General features: G+C 33.1%; 1 protein-coding gene across 1 annotated transcript in view; it reads left to right on the forward strand.

Moving 5' to 3' along the window:
* LOC145291419 (F-box/LRR-repeat protein 18-like) overlaps positions 1–24,690 on the forward strand; it is a 157,510-nt gene that overhangs the window by 103,983 nt on the left and 28,837 nt on the right. The window contains exon 3 of the mRNA XM_080137245.1: positions 18,245–18,401. Within this exon, the coding sequence (XP_079993371.1) occupies positions 18,245–18,401 (157 nt within the window). The remainder of the gene's footprint in view (positions 1–18,244; positions 18,402–24,690) is intronic.

Raw genomic sequence — 24,690 nt, forward strand, 5'->3', positions numbered from 1 at the left:
TTTTTTTCTTCTTTTTTTTTTATTGACTAAGTGAAAAGTCTATCAAGCATGTATAGATAGTGTAATGATGTATGGAAATGAAACCTGACCAATTAGAGTTGAGGATATGCGTTGCATGGGAGAAATGATATGAGAATTATGATTGTGTAACGTAAGTCTTAAATACAGCCTTAGATCCGATTATTAAATTTTCTTTCTTTGTATTAATATAAAAGAGTTCTGTTATTTGTTGCGCTACATTCTTAGAGTGATCTCCCTTGCTTGTTGTTGTGGACTATTGATTTGAAAACAAAGATAGAGGTTTTGATAAACGACTATGGTTCCGTGATTGGGATAATGCGAGGAGTCTATCAACTCTGGTGACTTCAGAGAAAGATTACATCGGGACAGTATAGAGAAATGTATGCAGAACAGGAGACTTTGATGGTATGGTCACGTTGAAAGACAGGATGAGAGTTCTTGCTTCAGTAAATGTAAAACAGTTAAGATAGTGGGTCCAGTTCATAGAGAAGGCCCGAGAAGAACGTGAAAGGAGGTGATAAAAATTCACTTGGGTGGAAGAATAAATTAGTCCTCACGCGAAAGAGCAGGACAGAAAATATTTAAAATAATAATAGAATAACAATAACAAAGACTTTCACTGGCGAGGACTACTATTCGCCGTAACTAGTTATATAGTCCTTTTGAAATTTTCATCTCTATTTTTCTCGTTATGTACTGAATATTTGTTAATTAAACCTATATGAAATATGTTCCTTATTAAGTTTTAAAGATTTTCTATTCTGAAAGAAGTTTAAAAAAAATTAATCTAAAAAAGTTATTTTAAAGTTTTGTTAAAAAAAAAAAAAAAATCAGATTTTCTCTTTATTCAGACCTGTATTACAAAGAGGGGGTTGCAAAAAATGAGTTGTGGTGTGAGGAGAAATACAAACTGAAACAGAGAGAATATTCAGACCTGTAATAATACAAAGAGGGGGTTGCAAAAATAAGTTGTGGTGTGAGGAGAAATACAAACTGAAATAGAGAGGAGAGTTTTAAAATATAATCTTAAAAAGATAAGGTACAAGTTAGAAAAGGATTTCATCCAAGGCATGAAAATTGTTAAACAAAATGTTTTCACTATAGGCTTTAAAAATAAAGGTACAAGATTCAATTTGAAATTTATTTATCTTCAAAGTGCACTTTTATAAATTTTACAAAGTAAGGTATAAAAATGTAATTTAAATTGAATCAAAAAATTACCTTGGATTTATTTTATGTAATGTAAATTTTGTTGCAATTTAAAAGCATTATCTTTCATCTAGCAATTAATGATATAGATATAAAATTTTCTATATTTTATAAAAAAAAGTGCAACAGAATGTACTTAAAATAAATCCAAGGTAATTTATTGATTCAATTTAAATTAAATTTTTATACCTTACTTTGTAAAATTTATAAAAGTGCACTTTGAAGATAAATAAATTTCAAATTGAATCTTGTACCTTTATTTTTAAAGCCTATAGTAATAACATTTTGTTTAACAATTTCCATGCCTTGGATGAAATGCTTTTCTAACTTGTAAAGACCTGGCCAGAGATAAATCCGTTTGAAAGTCAATTTTTTAAAAGTCATTCAATACATGCTTACATGTAACATGAATGTTAAACTAAATATGATGCCAGTAAGATTAGACAATCTGGCTTGTACTTCGTTTCAGATATATTTTTTTGTGTGTCGATTTCAGATATTTTTCTCTGAACAAAAGTAGGGAGTTAGTTTTTACTTACAACTAGTGATGGGGATAATTACAATATTTTTCTCAAATTCTCATACAATTACTGATTCTGTTCGAAATACAATGTTTAGAAACTGATCTTCTGGTCGAGATGGTTCAGTTCTTTGTTCCAGCCTACATTATTACTGGCTCACATGGAGCTTTCACACAGGTCATCAAAGATGTCTGATTGAAAACCTATGGTGTTCCCTGGAAGCTGAATGACAACAAGTCTCCTCAGACGTCCAGCACACTCCACCTCCTTCGATAGCATTTGCAAATAAATTTGTGTTATCGCAACAACCTCTCACCAGTGATTTTTCGCTGGCAGCAGCCATTGGTCTACACTGGAATTTGAGTGGCACTAAGCCTCCCCAAAGTCCCAGTTCTCTTTGCGCTTGTCCAGTGGAGGTCTGGTCAGTGCTCTCTCCTCAGTCCTTCCATATTACTACTACTATTATTTTATCTGACAAGTGATACTGCCCATATGTTTACCCCTTTTATTAGGTTCCTACTACATCATTTCGTTTCTAAAAATTGTCTGATACAATTACTGATTCCAAATTTTTTTAAAATCTTTAAATAATATATAGGTAGAGGTTTTTTAATTTTCAGATTATCATGGAAGTCCATGTAACATATGTATGTATTTTTGTAAACATAGAACATACGTGGGTATTTTACTTTTGCCGTTAATATATTAATATATATATATCATATATATTAATAATATTCATCATTTTATCACCAATAGCACCAATGAAAAATTGAATTCTAAACTAAAAACAACAGTGAAAAGAATCATGTTTTTTGGCGTCAGAAAATCTGTGCACAATTTTCTCATTCTCTATTCTGATTTGATAAAAATGAAATGAAACTGCAGCACTAACCCTCAGGTGGGTTTAACTGGCTTCCTCCAAAGGAAGAAGTTTCATGGGAGTACGAAATTCACAAACGATCCCCAGTCGCATGTATATCCTCATTAGGGGAGATGACAACGTTAGGTTTTTGCAACTCTTGTAGAGAAGTGTCGATGTCCTCCTACATACAGCGCCTGGTATTCTCAAATTGGTCACCCATTTGGTGCTAACTAGGCTCAACATTGCCTAACCTTTGTGATCTAATGTGTCAATGTGATTATGCCATATGATTCGATTAATTGTCCTAACCCTAACCTTACTAAAGAGTCAGTTTTAAAAATAACCAACTCTGACTCCAACTCTTGCATTGATTTTTGACTTCCATAAGTTAGAAGTTATTAGAAAAACTCAAACTTGTAACTCCTGCAAAAATTCCTGGCTCCTGACCCTGGTTCTGCTCTCCCCTAGGTCCAAATTATTCGCTATTACAGCAAATGTTACTGAACCCTAGAGTTTTCTTTGGTGATTGTTGTCCTTTTCTTCAACTGTCCACAAATATGCTTGCAGCACCTGGGTAGAAAAGTAGGGAGTACTGCATTGGAAATTAATTTTCTGTCAGAGTGATGGGCTGCATTATTTCAGCTAGCAAAAAGCAATATTTTGTGAGTAATCTAAGGGTTTAGTTTTTAATTAAGAGAAATTTCTACATTTAAAAACAAATTTATTGTTTCGGTTTTTAATTTTTGGAGATGATTGTTTATATTACTTGTTTTGTGCAACGTTTCAATTGATGTAGCATTCGACCATCATCAGGCATGTTGGTCGCCATCTTGGAAAAGAAAGGAGAAAAGTTACTGGGTCCATAGATGGTTTTGTATTCTTGGAGTTGTTTTTGTTTTTTTTCACCGTGGTTTCATTTATATGCAAAAAATATTTATTGGTGTTGAAATAGCGTTTACCCTGGTTGGGTATAGCCAGCTTCTCTGCGGGCCTGCATTGCATTCCGAACCATCGGGGGCTGATCAATCATGATTCAACTGTTGAAGGATGACCACATGAACCTGAGAACAACTAACTCCTTAATACTTGTTCAGTTTCTCAACTGTTTTGACAATAACTGAAAAAAAAAAAACAATGTTCTGTAAAACAGATCAAACCTAAATATTGTTGATCAGATTGACATTTTTTTTTGTGTGTGTGATATAAACAAAGCTTACGTAATCTATAAAAATAGTGACTGTGTTTATACCTGTAACAGAGTGCGGACGCAAATGCCGAGCTGTGTGTGAATGATGTCACGGTGAGGAAAAAAGAAAAAGACTATAAACAGAGAGAGAGAGAGAGAGAGAGCACATTAGAGAAGATGATCACTTTGGAGATTTAGATGACATTCGAGAGCATGGTCACGTTTTATTCAGGAAAGTACTCGGAAATAAATGTTGTTGTTACAAAAAAAAATGGGGGGGGGCTGAGTTATTGTTTTCTGTTCCTTGCGACATACTCTGCAACAACGTGTTGGATCCCAGGTCTCTATATGTTAACATTACATACCTAATCAGCATTTTTGATTGTAGCAATTAGTGATCCGCAATAAATATTTAAATATGGACACAAATCACATGATTAAATCACCCCTCCCTCCACACACACCGTATTTCCCAAGTTCAAAAAGGTCATCAAATACGAAAGACTAAAATCTAAAAAATAACATCATCAGTGGCCTTGCTGATTTTGAGAACGTTGGCAATCACGGCTCTCCAAATTGTAGAGCCATAGTAACCTTGGGAAGACAAGTAAAGACGGTAGTTTCACGTTGCTTTCTGTCTCGATTTAGGAGGTGCATCTCTAGGTATGTCAGAAACTTTGTGAAAAATATTGAATAATTCGACCCCCCTGTGTTTCCAAGCTTATAACTACTTGAAAAATGTAATTCAAACCCTAATTTTTTTTTTCAATTAAAGGAGCAAGGACCAAGATTTCATTTAAAAAAAACAAAAAACAAAAAAAAAAAAAGTGATTTTTTAAAAAAAAAGGTTGGTTTTAAACTTCGGACTTTACAAGTAAATTTCTAAAAAACACTACTTTTTTTTTGTTTTAAATTTGAATATATTATTTATTGATCTTTTATCTTCAATTTGTGATATAAAAAACTTTGGTGAGTAAATTATTTACTTTTTAATAGACATTTCAAAATTGGGGGGGGGGGCGTGAATTAATTCGAACCCCTGTCTTTCCAAGCTTATAACTACTCAAAAAATGTAATGCAAACCCTAATTTTTTTTTCAATTAAAGGAGCAAGGACCAAGGTTTCATTAAAAAAGCAAACAAACAAACAACGTGTTTTAAAAAAAAAAAAAGGTTTTAAACTTAGGACTTTACAGGTAAATTTCTAAAAATCACTACTTTTTTTGTTTTAAATTTGAATATATTATTTATTGATCTTTTATGTTCAATTTGTGATATATAAAACTTTGGTGAATAAATTATTTACTTTTTAATAGACATTTCAAAATGGGGGGGGGAGGCGTGAATTAAAAAAAAAAAACGTTTGTCTAAAATATTATATTCCGTTTATTGGAAAGATCATAAAATTTCACAGTGACCCTGAAAATATCGTAAAAATAGAATCAATAGAAAAATTTTGATAGATTTTTAAAGTTTAAAAATAGAAAAATACTGAACTCGTAAAATTCAATTATTTTCATTACTGTTTTTTAAAAAAAAAAAAAATAATATTTCTATTACTTTTTATACAACTTTAATAGTTTATTTTGGAAGTATAATCCATAAAGAAAATAAACAACCCACTTTTAAAGGAGAAATTACGAGTTTTTTATATTTTATTTGCAGTTTCGTGTTAGGGGTGTCAAAAATTCCTACAAAAATTCTGATACATCTAGTGCATCTCCCCCAATGAATTAAACGCGCCCCCAGATACCAACCTGGAAATTTCTATGATTCTGCACAGTGCATACAGCACCTAGCCTTCTGGGTAAACGATCTGGTACTGACCTGGCTCATCATTGCTTAATTTAGGTGATCTAGTGAGAACCGGTGTGTCAACTTGATTGTGCCGTATTTTTAATAATTGTTTTTAATAACATTTGTTCTAAAAGAAAAATGTTTCTGTTTAATTACTTCATTGTGCAGCAGAAACATGCATTACAAAAATTTATACTTTTAAAAAATGTTAATATTTTTGATTAGAATTTGTTTGAACATTTTATTTTCAATTTGAAAATGTGTAAAACCGAATGTTATATATATATATATATATATATATATATATATTATTTTAAATGATTGAAATCTTAAAAAAATTTATTTAAAAAAAAATTTTTTTTCAAGCTTTCGTTTTTCCTCTTATTTTTAAATTGTTTTGTAAACGTCGAACGAATACAATAAAATGTATTACTTTTTTTTTTATTATTATACTAAATTGTTCATTATGAAAGTAAGCCTACATCGCTCAGCCAGCTTGGCCAGTGCAATCATGAGACCACCTGCACCTTTCCTTTGAATCATAGTTAATCGATGGCTTAACTGTAGGCTGTATATTCATTCCACCTCCGCCTTTGTCATAAACAATTTCTTTATGAAATAATAAATGCTATTTTTTTCCCCTTTTCTTTTCTTGTTATTTAAAACCGTTTTTCTAAAACCGAACAAGCATTTCATAGCTTATTCCTCCTCCTCCCACTCACCCAGTAACAGCCGGGCTATATCTCTTTTGAGTATCAGATCTCACTTGATTATTACACATCTGCTATTTCAAACCTTAAATGCCAGTAAATAAACTGTATAAATTATATTAAATAAGCTGAATGGACTAAGAAATGATTATTTTTCATCTTTTATCTCCTTCAAGCATTGTAATAGTAAAGTAGCCTTCATAATGTGCTTAAACCAGACTATAAAATTTTTACTTCAGAAACTTGATTTAAATAGTTTCTAAATTTGTATATATATTAGTGATGGGACGATTCCAGTATTTTTTCCCAATTCAACTACAATTATCGATTTCGTGCTAAATTCCTGATGCCGATTCCAGTTCTTTATAAATCTCTAATTATTTAACTATAAGATGGTTATTTTCCCCGATTTTCATAAAAACACATGTTACAGATATATTCCTGAACGTCAAAATACACTTGTGGAGGATGATCTATCAATTTTAGCTTTACCGATTTTTACGATTCCGGATTCTGATTAATCGTCCCAACAATAATATATATATATATATATATATATATATATATACATGGTGACCTCCAAAAACGGGTCCCAACTCTAATTAGTCCCCGTTTCTTAGTGTTTTGTCCGAATGAAATGGAACTTTGGTCATAACTAGTTTATTATGTTCAAACCACTAGGGTTTTCTCCGTTGACTGTAAAATGCTCAGAAAAACAATTGAATGCCCTGTTTTTTTATTTGGGGGGGGGGTCACCCTGTATATATATATATATATATATATATATATATATATATATATATATATTTATATATATAGTAATTTATAAAATATATATGGCGATTAAGCTACACTATAGGATTCATCAGGCTTATGCGTGAATTCTGTGGTTGTTTCTTGTCTTTTATATATGTTGAGGATTTTAGTTAGCCAATCAGCTTTCTAGTATCTACCGCGCCCCTTCTTATCAGCCAATGGGCATGCATTTTATCGAACAAAGGATCTGTTTTAGAACTAGATTAGTGGTTTAAGGTAGACGTTTTCCTCCCTTTTTTTTTTATATAAATATACATATGTGTACACACATACATGCACACATATATATATATGTGTGATCGTTTATGTATATTCATGTTTATTTATTTATTTGTTTGTTTTCTATTGTTTTTGTTAGTTTTAAAGCTATTTTGTATCGCTATCCTAGAGTAAGTTTTATTTTGTGAACACAGTTGTTTGCTATTTCTCGCCTACAGTTTAATAGATTTTGGGGTTCTTTAAAGTACAGGATAGCAAATTTTTCATGGAGGCATAATTTACATGGGTCGTCTAAATGTCTACACGTGGTAGCTTGTCTTATTATTTTCCATTCGACTACCGGCGAATGTCCGCTTTCTTTGAGTAAATACTTAAAGTTTACGCATAAATCTATACTTTCGTATATAAATTTCATGTGATTAAATGAAGTAGTTATATATATATATATATATATATATATATATATATATATATATATATATATATTAGCTGTATTTCCCACGTGTTACCCAGGAATAATAAAAAAGATTACTGACTTGTTTATGAAAAAATGGAAATTAATTTTCGTGTCTTTCATTTCATAATACATTTTTTGTTAGAAACAAATTAAAAAAAAAAAATATTTTAATGTTTCAAAATGTGCTTTTAGATATTCAGTTTTGCTGATGTCAAAGGGAAATAACTCATTACATGATTACTTCTCTTTAATGTATGAGAATATTTGCTGGTTAGAGAAAAGTTTTCATTCTAAAAGTTTTCTTACCTTACTTGGAAAATAACTTGTGCGAAATAAAACTTATCCATGGCAATAACATAGTGGAAGGAACAAAAACGATTAGTTCAAATTAAGTATCAATATGTCAAATGGATTGCTATTTGGGTCTGACTTTTAAAATCTGGTAAGATAACTAATATAGTATGTTATAAAAATATATTTATAATAATTAAGCTACATAGAGACGTTTCATCTCCATAGGGAATTGTTAGTCTGATGATTTCCTTTGTGGATGAAATGCTGATGTCTCTGAGTAGCTTAATTGCCATAAATATATTTTGTATAACTTACTACCTAACTCTACTCATGGATTGAGCACTGTTGAAGTAAACATTAAAAATCTGTAATATATATCCCTTTATAATATATGTAGATACATGAAATAATCTCTCTCTCTCTCTCTCTCTCTCTCTCTCTATATATATATATATATATATATATATATATATATACTAGCCTGGGTGCCCGACGTTGCCCGGGTGTTTGGAAAACAACAAAAAAATTCAAGTTGTAGTAGGCAGGCAGACTCGAACCCGTACAGGAAAAGAATGTGAAAAAAAAAGTGACGTCTTTGCTGTCGCATCCATCTCCAAGCCGGAAGTGGCGACGTTTTAAATTAAGGCTAGTCAATTGAAAAGAGAGGATGACTTTCAAAAATATTGGCAAAAAAGCGACCCCCTCCCTATAGAAAAGTGCCCAGTTGTGGGTGAAGGAATTAATGATTTTAGCCAATTTTTCAATATTTGTCGAAGGGTTGAGCTTCAACACGATACTGATCTTGTAAAAATCCGTCGCCTCTGTTGAAAGTTTTAGGCAGGTAGACATACATACATACATACTTGCATGCATTTAAACTAACAGGTAAGATTTATATTATATATATATATATATATATATATATATATATATTAGCTGGACGTATGTCCTAGTGCTGCCCGGTAAAATTGAGGAGCCCAAGAAACTTTGTCTTCCATCACTGCATTCACTGTTACTATTTTTATTTTTTTAGTTCTATAATTATAAAATTTCAACTTCTAAAAGAAAGGCAAACATTTTCTTGTGAATGTGAGATGCCAATACATGCCCCATAATATTTCTGTAAAACCCCAACAGAAAAATGAAATATCAAGCTATAAATTAAAACTTTTCAAATCAAATAACTATATTGTACATTTTCAGCATCCCCCCCCCCCCAAAAGAACAGATTTTCACAGGCGTGCAGTTTTAGGAAAGAAACTTTGTTCATGAAATATGTGTTTAGATTTAGGCACAGATAGAGAGTGGGAGCAATTATGTGCCATCTCTTTTTATATGCTGTTAATGTATATGCGATACCAATCGCAACTAATTTGCATATTTGTTATGAAAAAGGACATTTTATTAATTATCCTTTGTTATTGTTTATTTAATTTAATGATTGTTTTGCATAGCAATTTTTTATTTCCTAAATAAATACTTAACATTTGCGGTTATATTTTCCCTTCGTTAAAGACCAACTTGATTTTCAACAGGTCGGAATCTTGATTTGAAAAAGAAATCAATTTGCCTTTTGACTTGCAATTTAGAAAGTCTAAAATTGCGAATAAAAAGACAATGGTTTATAGTCACATTAAGAAGATGAACAAATGTGTATGGAATTACCAAAATTTTACTGTTCGTCTACACAAATCAATTTTGTTGCATGTTTATAATTTTATGAATGCAATGCTTATTTATTATTTAAAATCAATTTTTCAAGTTTTACAAATACTGGATTTTGTAAGCGAGAACAAGATGGCAAAGTCAGCTAGTGTGTAGTGTGTGTAAAAATCCACTCCATCTGTTCCATATTTCATTTTCACGCTAGTATGATCCATTTCATACCTAGTTTCATTAAATGCTTTACTAGCAAAATTTCTTTACGCATTTTGGCTAACCTTTCTCCTCTGATGAGAAGGAAAGTATTTCTTCGAAACTCTGCGGATTAAGGGCTTTCATCTCTATTTGTGTTTCCTTTCCAAATAATACATGTTTTAACCCTTAGTAAAATGTTTCTCAACATATTTTATATGAAACTTATGTACTTATATAATCTTCAGATTCCTCAGTGATTTTGTGTTTCACATGTTGGTTCAAACAGCAATTCTGACTTGACTTTGGGCTCCCCAGCTCTTCTCTTCAAAACCGATCAACTACATATTCCAACATTGCAAATAAAAATAGTGTTCTAACAATATTTGACTTTTCTCTTTAGCAAAACGTCTGCACGCATCAGCCAATGAGCTTCAGTAAACGTGTAGTCATGACAGATATGGAAAAAAAAAAAATTCCAAATTATATCTGAGTTCGTCCTTTCTCCCATTTCTTTCAGAATTCTTTCCCTAGGCTCTGATCGTTTTTAGCCAAATTCATTTGGACTCGGTTAGCACTTTATACACATACATTAGCGGGTCACCCAGCATTACCCGGTCGTAGCATGCAACTAAATATTTTATTTTAATTCATGCAGATTTCATATCTATTATACAGTCAATACTCTATTGATTATTATATTGTACCCAATATATAGTAGTGATTTCAAAAGTTAAAAAAAAAAGACTTTGGTGCCATCAGCTAGAATCAGAACCAAAACATTTAGTCCTCCAGCCTCAGTTGATTAAGTTAATGTCAGATGGATAAAAAAAAACGTTAAAATTTAACCGACCTTAAATAAATGTCAACTTATGGTCTGCAGAAACCTGAATAAATATCCCACTACCAAGGTTGTATACAATAGCACTTTAAGTCAATTTACACTTGCCAGGTTCTAATTTATATTTTCCAATTTTGACCTTTTTAACAGTTATTTTTACCGGCTAAAGATCAAATCAAATTTGTTTCACAGGTTCAAATCCCCCTATATATCAAGTTCCAAGTCTGTAAACTAAAAATTGAGAGGAGTTTGGTAGAGACTGTTCCTCAGACAGACAGACATGGTCACTTTTATACATAGATTTACACCTAAGTATATGGGGACGTATAATACACTTCTGAGGATTGGATCTGCCATGAAGCTGAACTTTTAAGATATGACCGTTTTAGTGATTCTTTATTGTTGTCAAGTTAAAATGCATCGGATACTTTGCAGAAGATCCTACTGTCTCAGTCGACTCATTTGATTCCACAAGGTTGGGTACGCAGGTTTTATATCGTTCTATTCTCTTTTCTATTCTTTCTTACATGTAAAGTTATCTTGGCGGATTTTCAAAGTCGGACCCAAACAGCATTTAAGCTGACACATCAAACTTGTTCAAATGTTAAATATCTTTAGTAGTGGGATGTTTGTTCACATTTCTGCAGACCATAAAAAATTGTTTATGGATCACTGGTGGTTCATTAACCACCAATTGGTGACCACTGGTCTAGAAGGTTCATCTAGTAGACTGTGATCCAAAAGGCCATGGGGCATCTCTATAAAACCTCATAGAGAATCTCTACCTCCCTCTCTTTTGGGTCTTGGATGTGACTTTAAACTATATCCGATGGTGAAGGCCCCAGCTTGCGGGCTTTGGGGAGTGTGGAGCCACCCTTTAATTGCCATTGCTCCCAGGTCCACTCTGACCCGGAGTGGTAGTACCTGTTAAGATCCTAACTATAGGTTAAATAGAAACCAACTTGAAAAAAAAAAAAAATATTCTGTTAAAAACTTTTTCAAAATAACTGGATTCGGCATAAAATAACCTGAAAAGGGTTGATATGCCGTAAAACAAACAACCAATCCAAAACCAACCCTCTCTTTTGATATCATGGTTATTCTTTTATCTGTTTTAACAACTAATGTCACAAAACGATGACATCGTCCAGTGTGCACGGAGACAAACATGCAAACAAAATCCAGTTTTGACAGTACACATAGATAATAGATATCTAGATAAGTAATTGTGGCAAAGATCTTAAATTCAATCTAAATTCACATTCTTTGTTCTGGTTTAGGCAAGCAACATATTTCTTACACTCGTTTGACAAGTTGATCTTTTGTTTGCATTTATTTTTGTACCTATGCTTCCTCCACCGACACCTCGTTGTTTTTTTTTTGTGTGCTGGTCTTTGCCCTTCAAACTCCCTTCAAACAATGACATCACCTGCCCCACTTTTTCCTTTTTTCATTGTCTGTGCTGAGAATGAGATTAACAAAAAAAAAAAAAAAAAAAAAACAACAACAAAAACAAAAAAATATTTATATTTGGCGATCTAATTGGAAATAAGTTTTTGCTTTAAACGCATTCCTTTGTTGTCTAAAGCACTAGCAGAACAGAAGTTCATTTTATGATGACCATAGGTGGTGTTAATTGTTCCTATTTACAATGCCTCCCCACGGGACAGAGTTAGACACCAGGGTCGTTTTTTTAATGTGGAGAAAAGGAACAAAAATAAAATTGTCTCAGTCGTGAAGAATTTCTCGTCCACTGACAGAGAACAAGAAATTGAAGTGTAGATCTGAAGAACAGATACTGCACTTTAATTATTATTCATGGCATATATTATGAAATTGACAGTTTTAAGTTTAAGCTCACTCTTCCCTTTTTTTTTTGCTTTTGTTTCATTTAACTTCAATTGAAGTTAAAAACCGCCAATGAAATTATTTTAATAGAAACGATCTATTTCTGTTCATATTTATTTTATCTCTTCTCTTCTATCTTTTTCTATCTATCTATCTTCTCTATCTCTTCTCTTCTCTATTTTTTCTATCTTCTATTTTATCTATCTACTTTCTTTCTTCTATCTATCTTTCTTCTTCTGTTCTATCTTCTATCTATCTTCTGTCTTCTTCTGTTCTATCTTCTATCTTCTGTTCTATCTTCTTATATCTATCTTCTTATATCTATCTTCTTATATCTATCTTCTTATATCTATCTTCTTATATCTATCTTCTTATATCTATCTTCTTATATCTATCTTCTTATATCTATCTTCTTATATCTATCTTCTTATATCTATCTTCTTATATCTATCTTCTTATATCTATCTTCTTATATCTATCTTCTTATATCTATCTTCTTATATCTATCTTCTTATATCTATCTTCTTATATCTATCTATCTATCTTCTTCTATCTATCTTCTTCTATCTATCTATCTATCTATCTTCTATCTATCTTCTATTTATCTATCTATCTATCTTCTATCTATCTTCTATCTATCTATCTTCTATCTATCTATCTATCTTCTATCTATCTTCTCTTCTTCTATCTAGCTTCTCTATATAAATAAAATGAACTCATTTTTCACGTCTGACTTTGACCTTAATAGGATTAAGAATCTAGACATTTTATGCAGATGTACTATGCACAAACTGCATCACAATATTTGAGGTGTGTTATAGGCATATTAGCTATCCACTGACTCGCAGATCGGAGCTTTCTATATTATATCTGGTGAGAGTTCACTGCGAAAATCGGTTACGATCAATGGAAGTAGTAAAGTCATCTCTCTCTAAAAAATTCATACTTCCACCGCCACTCATTTATAGCATCCGTGACCATTCACAGGAGACAAATAATGAGGAACGCCGGTTAAGGTTTTCATAAAAACTGGACTGCAATTAAGGTGAAACGCAACAAGCTAACTTTTACGTTGGTTAAAAACAAACACAAACCAAAAAACTTTACATTTCCTTCTTTACAGTGCATTAAAACTTATGATACTTCAATTCCGTTTTATTTCGCATTCTTCGGCAATTACAACATCGTTTTCTTGGCTTTTTTTTGGGGGGGGGTTACATGTATCTTCCCTCTGTTTTTTCGTTTTCCCGATCTTTCCCTTTTTCAAATTTATTTCTTCTCCCTTTCCGTGTTTCCTCTTTTTTCGGCAAGTTCACCATAGTTTGTTTTCATTTTTATTCATTTATTTTTATTTTTATGAACTTTCCTCTGTTTCTGTTTCTACGAACTTTACATTTTGTTTATTGATTTCTTCTCTCTTTCCGTTTTTCTTCTTCCTTCGGCAAGTTTAACATCGTTTCTTTTTTTGTAATACAGCCGGGTTGTTTTAACACACACAAAAATAAAAATAAAAATAAATTACATTAATTCGTTCCTTCTTCTTCTGTTTATTTGCACTTTGTTCGTTGTCTTTCCAATCTCTTATTTTTTTCTCTTTTTTTTTTTTTTATAAAAACATATCGTACATCATTTCCATTACATTTCGCTTTGTTCAATACCTTTCTCCCGATTTTCACCGTTTATTTCTTTTAATTTCTTTCTTTTTTTTTCCAAGTTTTCTATTGGAGGCGGCACTAGGAACCCATTTTTTTTTCTTCATTCTCCTTCCTTTTTTTTCCTTCTTTTTTTTTGGGTTGGAAACGTCCGTCTCACGTTCGTATATAACAACATATTTGCTGGGTAGATTTTGGGGTGCTAACACAGCGGGAATGGGGATTCTTCCATTACACCAACTCGAGCCACAGCAACGCGTGCCAGGGTACAGCTAGTATAAAATAAAATAAAAAAAAACATCGATTTGGGAATTATGACCCCTGGAGTGAATGGTGATTGAAGATCCTAGCTAGGAAAATGATAAACATATATAAGGTACAAATATGACCATAGACCCACCCCAATACTTTTGAATGGTCTAGTGCCTAATTTATTTTTGTATTTAAAAATTTTTCAAAGTTCTCAGAAATCAGAGGGTCCCCTTCCTTGAGCTAACACTTGATTTCTGTATGAGATACATAGATATTCGAATATGCTATCAGAGTTATCCTTTACCTCTCAAATACTGAGATAGCCAAGAAAATCATTTTCCTCTCCTCAATTGACCATTTGAATGTTATAGTATACCTGGCTTGTGGTGTCTTAGTCTTAGTGGAGTATCCAGCTCTGTGCTGTTACTTGAAGTAATTGTGCACTCGTAAAAATTAGTGTGAGCTAGCCATATTGAGGAGATGTTATTTGGGCTGCGAATACTATGTGATTTTGAATATTTGGTCAGGGTTTACTTGTAGAAAAAAGTATCCTCGTGTCAGCTTATCCTTACAAACGCCTGTACAGAGACTTAAGACATTCAAAAATAACGTCTAGTAGGCATTCAAGTTCTCTCTTCCATTGTATCAATACATATGTGAATTAGCAGGTGTTTTTTTTTACTCCATACAAGGCATATTGCCACTGAAACGTAAGGGACTAAGATTTATAGGAGGCATCCTAAGTGAGGAGATGGGCTGCAAGGTGTTTGTTCACATTATATTTAAATTTCTGCATATTGTTATAGTCGTGGTAAACAAGAAAACCAGGGGGGAAGGAATGGTTTCAAAGGTAAGCAGTTCAAAGAAAGAAGCTGTTAGAGTAAAGTGTTTTTGGTATCTGGAACCTTTTACAATAAGATGGGATTTTGCTGCTAGTCAGATTGGTCAGAGATATTTATGTTGGGATGGAGGTACATGTGCAGCAAGTAGTACAGTTATACTAGCAACTCTTGAAAGTCATACTAGCGCAAACTCTCCATCAAAAGACAAAAGAAAATTCTCATTATTTTTCCAGATATGTTTCTAAAAATACTAGCAGACCGCCCGGCATTGCCCAGTCGTAAAATACGCTTAAATATCATATCTTGATTAAAGCAGATTTCGTATTATTATATTATATTAGACCCAATATAATAATAATGATTTAAAAAGTTAAAAAAATTTTTAAAATGACTTGTGCGCCACCACCGAGACTCAAAACCAAAACGTTTAGCTTACAAGTTATTTTTTCCTTTGATGTTAATGCCTGAGCTATAAAGACATGTTTGCTGGAAGGCTAAAAGTTAAAACATGAACCAATAGCTATTACGTTATGCATGCATATTCGTAATACTGTTGTTCGATCTTCACCTGGCGAATTCCATTTTTTTAAATTTTCACACTTTTGCATCAATTTTTCCTGACTAAAACCCAAATATAAAGTTTTGCATGGGTTCGAATACCCTATATATGAAGTTTCATGTCTATAGACCAAAAGCTGACAGAAATTTGGTAGGCAAAATTTTTTAAACAAATATATATACACATACATAAATATATATAGAAAGAGGTTTGTTTTTACTATAACCTTTTTACGCAAATATTGCGCAAGTATAAATCATGTAGAACAACTGCATGAATATAATTACACGTAATAGTTAAAGATGATTATCCCATAAGAAAACCGAAAAAACTAATAAGGAATTAATTAAAATGGATGTTTAAAAGAATATGCAAATTAGCTAGATCTTTTGCAGATGAATGCAATTCCATGCCCCATATATAAGATGTATTTTCTTTTTAAATAAATAGAAAAATGGGGTTTTAATATGAATATCAATACACACAAAAAAAACACAAATTTATACGAGTATAGATTCATATAAACTCCTAGACTTATATCAGTAAATTTAATTTGTCATAAATTATCATTTCTGATGCCCCCCCCCCCCAAAAAAAAAAAAAAAACTGTTCCCTTTTTATTATAGTGAAGGACTTCCAAATTCATTCTAGGCGACTCCGTAAGTCTGAGGTGATTGTCTTACTTGCTATTTTCTTTCCCGCTTCTCTTCATCACTTGAAATCGTTTCATTTAAGGGGATGCTAGAAAAAAAGCATGTTTTAATTTTAGTCCCTAACTTTTCTGTGACAGGATGGAAATGCATAAATTTATGTGCATACATAATATATATGTACACACATACGTTGATCGTTATCGAATGGAAAATATCAAAGTTAATCAACACTGAGCCTGGTCATTAGAAAAGGTATGAACCCCCCCCCCATTTTACCCTACTTATGAGAAAAATAGTCATTGGTTTTACGATTTATTGCTTACAAATAAAACAACCCACAAAAAAGGTTAATTATGCAGTAAAATATTTATTTTTTGGTATCCCTGGGTCTTGTAACTAAATTTTAAACACTCAAAGGTGGTGGCTGAGGTTCAATCATGCCAAAGAAATGGAAAGTTTGATCACTGCTTCACGTTACGAAATATTATGTTTTGTTTTTTTGGCGGGGGGAGGGGGCATTTTCAACTAGCAATGGCTCAAACTGTACTTTGTGTGATTACCGGTTAAGTATCTTGATCTCAACTAAAGCGATTGGAATCTCTGTCTCTCTTTGGTGTATTTCCAACAGAAGTTGATTTGTGATGAAGAACAGGACCAGTGAATAATTCTATTTTTTTTCATGTTATTTGTTCGGAATAATGGAAATCGAATTTCAACTAAAAGCAAGGTTATCTACTTAATTGTCATGTCGAAATTAGTAACATGTTACTACATAAAGCATTTACTTTCATGATCCAACGATCTGCAATTACCTCAGTTACCTCCCCTGACTTTATGCAATTACTTCCCCTGCTATCATAAAAACTATTTTGGTGCGCTTCTACACTATTGGGGCGAAATTTCGGAAATCGCAATACTGAATTTCACATGAAAACAATGGTATCTATGTATTCCTCATATTTTTAAGATGATTATATCCAAAAATTACGAAAATCAATAAGGTAGAAAATTATTTATTAAAGAAAATAAAAAAATGGAATTTGATAAAAACGATCATAAACCACAAGAGAGTTCAAAAGGGAGGTCATTTTCCGTTTCTATTTAAATAAGATGGCAGCAAGTTTTCACCTACAACCACTATTAAAATTGTTTTTTTTTAATTCAGTAATATTCAGTTTATTCCAACTGCATAATTTGGAAGCTACCATTGTAACTTATTAGAATTGACAAAAAAAATCACTTGAAACCGTTTTTTTTTATCTGAAAACTCCATTATTCGACTACAAAATCTCGTCCGAATAGTGTAAAAGCACCTGATTCTGTGTATAATTATTTTGAAACTTGTAATTATTTCAAAAACAATTTTCATTAATAATTAATTTTCTATTTTATCATTTATTTTAGTTTTTGAATATGTTACTAATTTCTACATTACAGTTCAGTTGATAAAATTGCTTTTAACTGAAATCAATTTTTCAATTTTTGTTATTATTCCAAACAAGATCCTTGTTGTTTTTTGCTTTTTATTTATTTATTTACTTATTTATTTATTTTGTTTCGTAGAAGTCATTAAGTGACCTCATTTTTCTTTGTGGATATGAGTTAATCTTCATTTGTTTTTTTTATTTATTTATTTTTAATTAATTCAGGGCAAAAATACCTACCCCCTTCATGAGGATCTGACGGGTCTCCAAGCGTTGATCTCTTCCTGCCGTCATCTCACCCATCTAAATTTGAGCGGAATTCATTCCCATTATCTCTGCCACAATGAAACTACAATCTGTGATGCACTTGCTGAACTCTCAGGTCAGTTTGCTTTTCATAATCTGACCGTTTTTCTCGTGATATTTGGACGCTAACCTCGTCATATGAAACTGAAAACACCAGACCACACAGAGGAGGCAATAAAAGAAAGGTCAAAATATAATCTATAGAAATAAGAGTTTGTCGATGATCATTAAATAATTTGAACAAAAGAATCTATGCCTCTTATCCAGAATTTAACTTAATTAAAAAAAAAAAAAAAAAAATTAAAGATGTACATAATTATCATGGAACGAAAATGTCATATTCCAAAAATTACCTGAATTGATCAAGTATTTTTTTCTTTTTTTTTATAGAAAATAATTTTTTTACAATTTTTAGTGATTAATAGTACATTTTAAAATCTCGGTAGTCTGAACTGAGTTGTCTCCCATTATTAAATATGATAGATGAAAACATACCTTTCTTTGTCATAAATTTATTAGTTAAAAAAAATATCCATTTATATGATTTTTGGAATATGACATTTTCATTCCTTAATGGGTACCTACATCATTAAGTTTTTTCTGTATTTTTGTTTACTAATTAAGTTGAATTCTGGACTTGCACCAAATCTTGAACAGCAGTGACTATGACATTGATTGTGACTATGTCTGCAATGACCAATTATTCACAATAAATATACTGAAATGAATGCCAACTAAAAAAAAAAAACTATCCACCAAAACCCTGTATTGTGTGTTCTGATTAAATGATATTCAATAACTCCTCGGCTTTTTATAATATTGAAAACTTTTGATTCAGTACATATTACAGGGCTTTACGTTGTGAGTGAAACACTCACATTTGCAAGTGGTTTTTCCAAGTGTCGACTAGAAATAATAAAATGTTTATTTTTTGGTGATTGTTTTTTTTTTTTTCCACCAATAATCTTCCACAGTTTATTACTGACTGTAAAATGTTTTTTCAACCATTATTTGTTTTTTAATAAAGCGAGTAAAATCAAATTATTTAAGCAATAAAAGATTTAATAGAACAATAAACTCACTTTTTTTAACGAAGGCTGTTTAAAAAAAACAAAAAAACATCTGAAGAATTCTGAATGTTTATATCTTCAAGTCTCAGCGTAAAATTTGGTGCATATTTAAAATTAAACTTATTTAAAAAAAAAAAAAAAGAAATACAAAAAAATCTTCCTAATGTACATACTTGTCACACAACAAAGATGTCAAATTCCAAAAATCACATAGTTTTGGCTAGTAACTTTTCCATTTGCCTAATGAACGAAAATATTTAGTTGTCAAAGATCAACCAAAGATAAATTTGTTCATAAAGCCCTGTCAATAGTGTTATTTACTATTCCAAAATTTTTGGATACTTCGAGGTGATCAATCAGAAAAAAAACATAGCAGCAAAAAAATCCATCGCATCTGTTGAAAGTTTTTGCAAGACATGCATACATACATCCATTTAAACAGACAGGTGTCCGGCGTTGCCCGGGTGTTTAGGTGGTGTAGTAAGGAGCTCCGGGGATGAGGGTTAAGCAAGAGTAGCGGGTGTGCCCAGGTGTGTGTAGGTGGTGTAGTAAGGAACCTCGGGGAGTGTAAAAATGAAAAAATGGTAGTATTGGGGTGGGGGAAATCAAAACAATAGTCGGCAAAGGTACACGCAGGCTCGAACCTGTTGCACGAAGGAGAAGAAAAAAACCAAAAAAAACCTGACGTCTTAGTTGATGTCTCTATGACGTGACTGGAAGTCACGAACATCAGAATTAACCATAGTCAATCAAAAAGGGAACAATAACTTGCTAAAATACCGATGCAAAAACCAACCCCCTCCTTGTACAAAATGGCCGAGTTTAGGGTGAAGGAATTAATGTTTTGGGCCAATTTTTCAATATTTGTTGTCTGGAAGTTCGGGGGTTAAAACGATAATGGTTTGGTCAGGTTCCATCACCTCTGTTAAAAGTTTTGTGAGACATACAAACACACACACACACATTTTGCCCTATATATATATATATATATAGATGATTCCAATAATATATATATATATATATCAGTGATGGACAATTCCAAAATTTTTCATGATTTTGATACAAGTACCGATTCTGATTCTTTTAAAATTTCTTAACATTTAAAGATTTAATACTTTGGCCAGTGTAAATCATCAGACCAATTGCATCGATTTGCATTCTCGGATCACTTTATAGTTAAGTAGTACCCGTTCCAGTTTCCAACTAATCAATCTGTGATTTTCTTACCTTTTCATTATCTGTTCATTTCTACAAGCCAATGGATTTCCTTCCCTTTGTTTAAAAAGGCCTTGTGGGTCAAACAAACACTGGCTAATATTACCATGACCCCTAAATAACTCGATCATTTCCTATACTGTACTAGTAGTGCCTGATCTGTTTCTCCTGGCTGGCTGAAAGCCGCCTTTGCAACTTTAAGAGATCCCAAGATATTTTTGGAGGTCCTTTTTTCTACTTAATTATATTTTCCTTTTTTATCTGCTTTTGTTCAACAATACCCACAAAAAGCTCTTCGTTCTGTAGCTGCTTATGTTCCAACTGTGTGCAAGGTTTGAGAAAAACAATTTGTAAAAGAACAATGCAAGAAAAAAAAAAAAAAAATAGGAAAGCTAAAAAGTGCCTCACCTGTCGTGGTTAATTTCATCTATCCGGTAGTACATGATTTCTAAACTATTAGGTAAAAACGTCTCAAATTTTCTTTGGTCCTTACCACCGTTTTTTTGTTACAGTTTCTAAGCTGACTAACATAGTGCAGTAGCTATGTCACATTTAGTCACCTTTTTTTTTTTTTCTTTACAGAATATAAAAGTGATTATCTCCCTTGCAACTAAAATTTTATATCTGTTTTTGTGTAAGTTTAAAACAATAGCAAATAAATAAAAATTGTATTCTTAAGTGACTTCACTATATGCCAGCAAAGTACAGCTAGAAAATTCTGTGTAGCTTGATTGCCGTACATATTTTCAAAACTTACCACTTAGCTTTTCTTATGTATCGAGCACTGTCTAAGTAAATACAGGGTGGAACAGTAAATTTATCACCCGAAAGAAAGCAACACTACAGCTTTATTTTAAAACTTTTATTGAAAAAAATCAATTCAAGTAACTTGATTATGTAGTAAGGCTGACATCTATTCAATGTAGCTGCCTTCAGCCTCAAACACTGCCTTGATATGGGTTTGGAACTGGGAGCATCCCTTTTCCACAAGTGTCAGCAGGTGCTTGGTGGGTGGCGGCAATCAGGCTGGCTTTGGTGTTGTGAGAGGTCATGTTGATGTTCTTGATGTATGACCAAATGAAGTAGTTCAGCATGTTCAAGTCAAGGAATAAGGAAGGTGGGGGGGGTAGTAAGAGAAGGGTACAATGTTGTAGCATTTCTTCTGAAGCCAAGCTTGGATCTCTTTGGACTTGTGGGCCAGTACCAAGTCTTGCTGCAACACACAGGATCTGCCAGCAGCCACCTGATTGCACCAGGCGATCACCACACTCTTCAGCACATCCAGGTACATTTTGGTGTTGATTTTCAAGCTGACTTCAAAGATGTGAGGTGGCATGATGTGACCCTCACTTGAAACCACACCAAAGACCATAACCGTGGTCGGAAACTTTGTTGAGCTATGCCCTCAAGTGTTGAACTGCCTGGATTTGCATTTTGGTGGTGCTGGCAATGGTCCTGTTGTCATAACTTGGATTGGTAAAGAGCATGAGTTGTACAGCGGTGCATCTCCGATCTCATTTGTTGAACATTGTGTCATTTTCAGACATGATATAGAAGGATTGCTCTTGGGATTTATACACAACTGGCCAACTAGTAGATGGTCTGTGACAAAAAAAAAAGAAAACCGGTTTTTATCAAACAGAAATGGAATCATGTCGTCTTTTCTAGGGCGACAATTTTATCGTTCCATCCTGTACTGAAACATATCATTTGATACATGTAATAATAAAAAAATATAAATAAATAAAAAAATAATATATATAATCATGTTGACACATCAGTTCTTGTTAGATCTCCGAAGTTAAGCAATGATGAGCCTGGCCAGTACCAGATGGGTGATCATTTGGAAATACTAGGCATCATATTTACTGAGCCAGAATATAGAAATTTCCAGGTTTGTATCTGGGGACACGCCTCAGTCTTCATTAAGACGTGCGTCTAAAAGGAAAATTTTGATGTAAAATCCTGTGGATTACTGTCTGCTCTGTCCATGGCAAACATTTGAACCGTCTGTAGCAGTCCCTATTTACAATGCCTCCCCACGGGACAGAGTTAGACACCAGGGTCGTTTTTTAATGTGGAGAAAAGGAACAAAAATAAAAATTGTCTCAGTCGTGAAGGATTTCTCCTCCACTGACAGAGAACAAGAAATGGAAGTGCAGCATCTGAAGAAACCCGAACCGTCTGTAGCAGTCGTTCCAAAAGTGTAGTACAGAATTGTACACAAAGCCTTTACTACCACATACTAATCATCTGTGTGTCAGGCAATTTAGTTGTTGTGTGAAGTATATACATGGAAATCAATGGAAGAATTCATTTTATATCTACATCATAAAGCTCAACGTCTGTATGTCTGTCTGTACATGAATAGGCTCCTATTATACTTAACTAACCACATACAATGACAGAAGAGGTATCAAGGAGCAAAAATAGGTATGATAAAGTCCCCCCCCCCCCTCCTCTACCAATAGGGAGTGAGGCCCCAGGGAGGAAAACCCTATGCACACTCACACCGTTTTATGTAGAGCTACCAAATTTGGCAGGATAACCTACCATGGGGAGGGGAAGATTTTGACAAGTTACACTGCTCACCCCCACCAAGAGGACTGGGGCCCCAGGGGTGAGTTTGCGAATAACTGGAAGCCCTGTGCATACACACCGTTTGATTTACACTTGTAGAGTTACCAAATATGGCAGGATAACCCACCATAGGGTGGGGTTGATGGGTTACACCACCCACCCGCACCAATGTGGTGGGGGTCCCAGGGGGGTCACTTACAAATGGGAACCTTATGCACGCTCACACCATTTGATGTAGAGCTACTGAACTTGCCATGATAACCCACCATGGAAAGGAGGAGATGTTTATGGGTTACATTGGCTCACTCATACCAACAGAGGTGGGGTTGCTTATAATGGGGAATCCTAATTAGTGTTATGTTTTTCGTGTCAATAAAAATTCCTGCTACTCTCTCATATTCATTTGATGATGAGATAGTTTTGGCTTTTGATATCCCAAAAGTTTGAAGCTATTTATTTACACCCATACTCTCTTTTCATACCGGTACTTCTGCTAGTATATATATATATATATATATATATATATATATATATATATATATATATATATATATATATATTAGCCTGGGTGCCCGACATTGCCCGGGTGAGTGTTGAGCAAAAAAAAAAAAAAAGAAAAAAAAATGGTAGTAGGCAGACAGATGCGAACCCATACCACAAAGGTAGAAAAAAACGTGAAAAAAAAAGTGACGTTTTTGCCGTTGTGTCTATCACCAAACCGGAAGTGTCAAAAGTTTAAATTAAGACTAGTCATCAAAAAGAGGGGATGACGTTCGAAAATATCGGCAAAAAAAAGCGACTCCTCTTTGTAGAAAAGTGTCCAGTTGAGGGTGAAGGAATTAATGTTTTTAGCCATTTTTTCGATATTTGTCATCTGAAGGGTCGAGCTTCTAAACAATACTGATCTCATGAAAATCAGTCGCCTCTGTCTAAAATTTTAGGCAGACATACGTACATACATTTAAACAGACAAGTGGTAGTAGGCAGGCAGGTTCGAACCCATACCGCAAAGGAAGAAAAGAATGTGAAAAAAAAAAGTGACGTCTTTGCCGTTGCATCCATCGCCAAACCAGAAGTGGCGAAGGTTTGATTTAAGGGTCTGCCAGCATTTGCTAGCGTGGGTGCCTGGCATTGCCCGGGTGTTTGTAGGTGTGTGTTTGGGGAGAAAAAGTGTTAGTAGGCATGCACATTCGAACCCATGAAAAAAGGCAGAAAAGAAAGTGAAAAAAATCCGATATATTACAACTACGCTATGACGCCACAGAAAGTGGAATGTGTTCAAATTTAGCAATGTCAATCAAAATGTTGTCAAATCAATGATAATTCAGTTGAGAATCATAGGCGTCGGCGCAGAAATGAAAGTGGCTTTTAAACCTGGCCTGAGGCCAATCAAGCTTTCACTTTCTCTCGTGATATTTATTTTCTTCCCCACGAGGTCGTTCCTCCGAAAAAGGCGGAATTCTAGCAGCGTCCAAATGAATAGCAATTGTCTGATATGAA

Source organism: Euprymna scolopes, chromosome 12 (genome assembly GCF_053919585.1).
Source record: "Euprymna scolopes isolate OS-2025 chromosome 12, ASM5391958v1, whole genome shotgun sequence".
Taxonomy (NCBI): domain Eukaryota; kingdom Metazoa; phylum Mollusca; class Cephalopoda; order Sepiida; family Sepiolidae; genus Euprymna; species Euprymna scolopes.